Source organism: Dipodomys ordii, unplaced genomic scaffold (genome assembly GCF_000151885.1).
Source record: "Dipodomys ordii isolate 6190 unplaced genomic scaffold, Dord_2.0 Scaffold31, whole genome shotgun sequence".
NCBI classification, from domain to species: domain Eukaryota; kingdom Metazoa; phylum Chordata; class Mammalia; order Rodentia; family Heteromyidae; genus Dipodomys; species Dipodomys ordii.
This window is the reverse complement of record NW_012267247.1, coordinates 4,201,778-4,205,478: the sequence shown is the minus strand read 5'-3', so window position 1 is coordinate 4,205,478 and position 3,701 is coordinate 4,201,778. Positions and strand designations below refer to the sequence as shown.

At 45.2% G+C, this 3,701-nt stretch overlaps 1 protein-coding gene across 2 annotated transcripts in view; it reads left to right on the top strand.

Moving 5' to 3' along the window:
* Positions 1 to 3,701, top strand: part of Kiaa0100 (KIAA0100 ortholog) — a 38,066-nt gene that overhangs the window by 19,841 nt on the left and 14,524 nt on the right. For both annotated transcript variants that reach the window (XM_013016435.1, XM_013016434.1), the window contains exons 25-26: positions 2,173 to 2,330; positions 3,403 to 3,609. In XM_013016435.1, coding sequence (XP_012871889.1) covers positions 2,173 to 2,330; positions 3,403 to 3,609 — 365 coding nt within the window. The remainder of the gene's footprint in view (positions 1 to 2,172; positions 2,331 to 3,402; positions 3,610 to 3,701) is intronic.

Sequence of the window (3,701 nt, the reverse complement as noted above, 5' to 3'; positions counted from 1 at the left end):
CTGAACTCTGGGCCTGGGCGCTATCCCTCAGCTCTTCAGCTCAAGGCTAGCACTCTCCCACTTGAGCCACACCGCCACTTCTGGCTTTTTTCTTTTTGCTTATGTGGTGCTGAGGAATTGAACCCAGGGCCTCAGGCATGCAAGGCAAGCGCTTTCACACTGAACTACCTTCCCAGCCCTCTACTGAAAGTTTTTGAATAGAGATGTGTCATTAGTTTTACTTTTAGAAAGATACATCTGGCAGTGATGTGTAGGAGGACTGGAGGGGAAGAAACTGGAGGTAGAGAGGTAAATTAGGAAACATGGTGTCTCATAAGAAGCATCAAGCGTTGGAACAGGTAGAGGCAGTGAGAATGGAGATGGGATGGGTTAGAAATGTTATATGTATTTAGGAGATTGGCTTCTGATGGGGAGGATGAGTTAAAGCAGGGGGAAAAAGATAACTACTGAAGTTTTGAGTCTGTTGACTGATGTTGTTTACAGTAATGTAGAAATAGGAGAGTCAGATTAAACATCTGAGAGGTGAAGTTTATGCTGAATTTGTGGCTGTAGTGGGACATCTACATGAGTCTAATAAATGGTTTGAAGTAAAGGTCATAACAGTAATCTCAATATTCAGGAGATGAAAAGAGGAGGATTGTGCTTTTGAGGCCAGTCTGGACTACATAGTGAATTTAAGGCCAGCCTAATATACATAATGATACCCTTTTTCAAAAAACCAAGGATTGCCGGTGCCGGTGGCTCACTCCTGTAATCCTAGCTACTCAGGAGACAGATCTGAGGATCACAGTTCAAAGCCAGCCTGGGCAGGAAAGTCCATGAAACTCTTATCTCCAATAAACCACTCAGAAAACCGGAAGTGGCACAGTGGCTCAAGTGATAGAGTGAGTGCTAGCCATGAGCTGAAGAGCTGAGGGGCAGTGTTCAGGCCCAGAGTTCAAGCCCCATGACTGACCAAAAAAAAACAAAGATTGCCCATAGCTAGTGGCTCATGCCTATAATCCTAGCTACTAAGGAGGCTGAGACCTAGAGGATCAAGGTTCAAAACCACCGTGGAGCCGGGCACTGGTGGTTCATGCCTGTAATCCTAGCTACTCTGAAGGCTGAGATCTGAGGATCAGAGTTCAAAGCCAGCCCTGGGAGGAAAGATCGTGAGATTCCTACCTCTAATAAACCACTAGAAAACCGGAAGTGTCGCTGAAGCTCAAGTGGTAGAGTGCTTGCCTTGAGCTGTAGAGCTGAGGGACAGCGCCCAAGCCCAGAATTCAAGCCCCATGACCAACAAAAAACAAAACAAAAAACCCCACTGTGGTCAGTAAAGTCCTAGAGGTTCTTCAATTAATCAGCAAAATGTGAGACTGGTGATGTAGTTCAAGTGGTAGAACACTAGCCATGAGCAATAAAAGCCAAGCAAGAATGCAAGGCTCTGTGCTAGGCTCCTGTGGCTCATGCCTATAATCCTAGTTACTCAGGAGGATGAGATCTGAGTATCATGGTTTGAAGCCAGCCTGGGCAGGAAAGTTGTGAGACTCTAATCTCCAGTTAACCACTAGATGCTGGAAGTGGAGGTATGGCTCAAGTGGTAAAGTGCTAGCCTTGAACATAAAAACTCAGGGACAGGGGCTGGGAAGGTGGCTTAGTGGTAGAGAGCTTGCCTTGCATGCATGAGGTCCTGGGTTCGATTCCTCAGCACCACATAAGCAAAAAGAAAAAAGCCGGAAGTGGTGCTGTGGCTCAAGTGGTAGAGCGCTAGCCTTGAGCTGAAGAGCTGAGGGACAGCGTCCAGGCCCAGAGTTCAGCCCCACGACTGCACCAAAAAAAAAAAAACAAACAAACTCAGGGACAGTGCTCAGGCCCTGAATTCAACCCCCAGCACCAAAAAAAAAAAAAAAAATGGTAACCTCGTTTTTTGCCTAAGAGAAAATACTTACCCAGCATTTCTGTTTCCATTACTGAATCTGTTACTGTTATTTAACATTGAAGAGAAAATGAAATGCCAATTCTAATTTTCACTTTGGAGCTCAAAGGTTGGAAGGAGTGGATTGGACTAGAGTTTCAGGTGGGAAGGATGTACTCTAACCAGAGAAATTGAGAAGGAAGATCAATTTGGCCCTGCATATGTCCTTTCACTTTCAAACTGTGACCTTTCCTTATTTCCTGTTTCTTGTACAGGTGCTTACATGTTACAGAAGCTCATTGAAGAGACAGATAGGTTTGTGGTATTCACAGAAGAGGAGTCAGGTATGAGTGATCAATTGTGTGGCATTGCTGCCTGCCAGACGGATGACATATACAACCGAAACTGCCTTATTGAGCTGGTCAACTGCCAGGTACCTTCTTTTTACAGAGCACCCCAGTATTGGTAGATCATTACTGTATCATATTGCTTATCCTGCTTGCCTCTTCTCCCCTCTTTTTTTTTTTTGGGTCCGGTCGTGGGGCCTGAACTCTGGGCCTGGGCACTGTCCCTCAGCTCTTCAGCTAAAGGCTAGCGCTCTACCACTTGAGCCACAGCACCACTTCCGACTTTTCTTTTTGCTTATGTGGTGCTGAGGAATCGAACCCAGGGCCTCGAGCATGCAAGGCAAGCGCTCTACCACTGAGCCATCTTTCCAGCCCCCTCCCCTCTTTTTTTTTTTTTAATGCCAGTCCTGGGGCTTGAACTCAAAGCCTGGCCACTGTCCTTGACCTTCTTTTGTTCAAGGCTAGTGTGCTACTACTTAAGTCACAGCTTTACTTCCAGCTTTTTTTTTGGTGGCTTTTGTGGAGCTAAGAGTCTCACAGACTTTCCTGCCTACGCTGGCTTTAAATTGTGATATTCAGTTCTCAGCTTCCTAAGTATTTAGGATTATAAGCCTAAGCCATCAGTGAGTGGTTCTCCTCTTTTTTTTTTTTTTTTTAAGTCAGTCATGGGGCTTGAACTCTGGGCCTGAGCGCTGTCCCTCAGCCCTTCAGCTCAAGGCTAGTGTTCTACCCCTTGAGCCACAGTACCACTTCGGTTTTCTGGTAGTTTATTGGAGATAAGAGTTTTATGAATTTTCCTGGCTCTGAATCAAGATCCTCAGATCTTAGCCTCCTGAGTAGCTAGGATTATAGGCGTGAGCTACTGTGAGCTACTGGTACCCGGCTCACCTCCCTTTTTTTTTTTGACATAAAGTTCCACTATTTACCTGAAGCTTATCTCAAACTTCTTGATGTGAGCCATCAATCCCAGTGTTATTCCTCCTCTAAACAATGGTGGATAGAGCACCAAAAATATTTTTGTTCCTGCTTCCATGTCTAAAAGCCAGTGAAGCTCATTAATAAACCAAAACTAGACCCAACTGCAACAATTGATAGCTTACTTTCATTAGGCTTTTCATCTTCGTTGGTAGCTTAACTCTGCTTCTGTATCTTGCATAGATGGTTCTTCGTGGAGCAGAGACAGAAGGTTGTGTCATTGTATCAGCTGCCAAAGCCCAGCTACTGCAGTGCGAACACCATCCTGCTTGGTATGGTGATACACTGAAGCAAAAGACGTCATGGACTTGCCTTTTAGATGGTATGCAATACTTTGCCACTACTGAAAGCAGCCCTACTGAGCAGGATGGCCGACAACTCTGGCTGGAGGTTAGCAGAATTTGGTTTTTGTTTTGTTTTTTTGGTACTGGTCCTGAGGCATGAACTCAGTCCTGAGCATTATGCCTGAGCTTTTTTTTTTT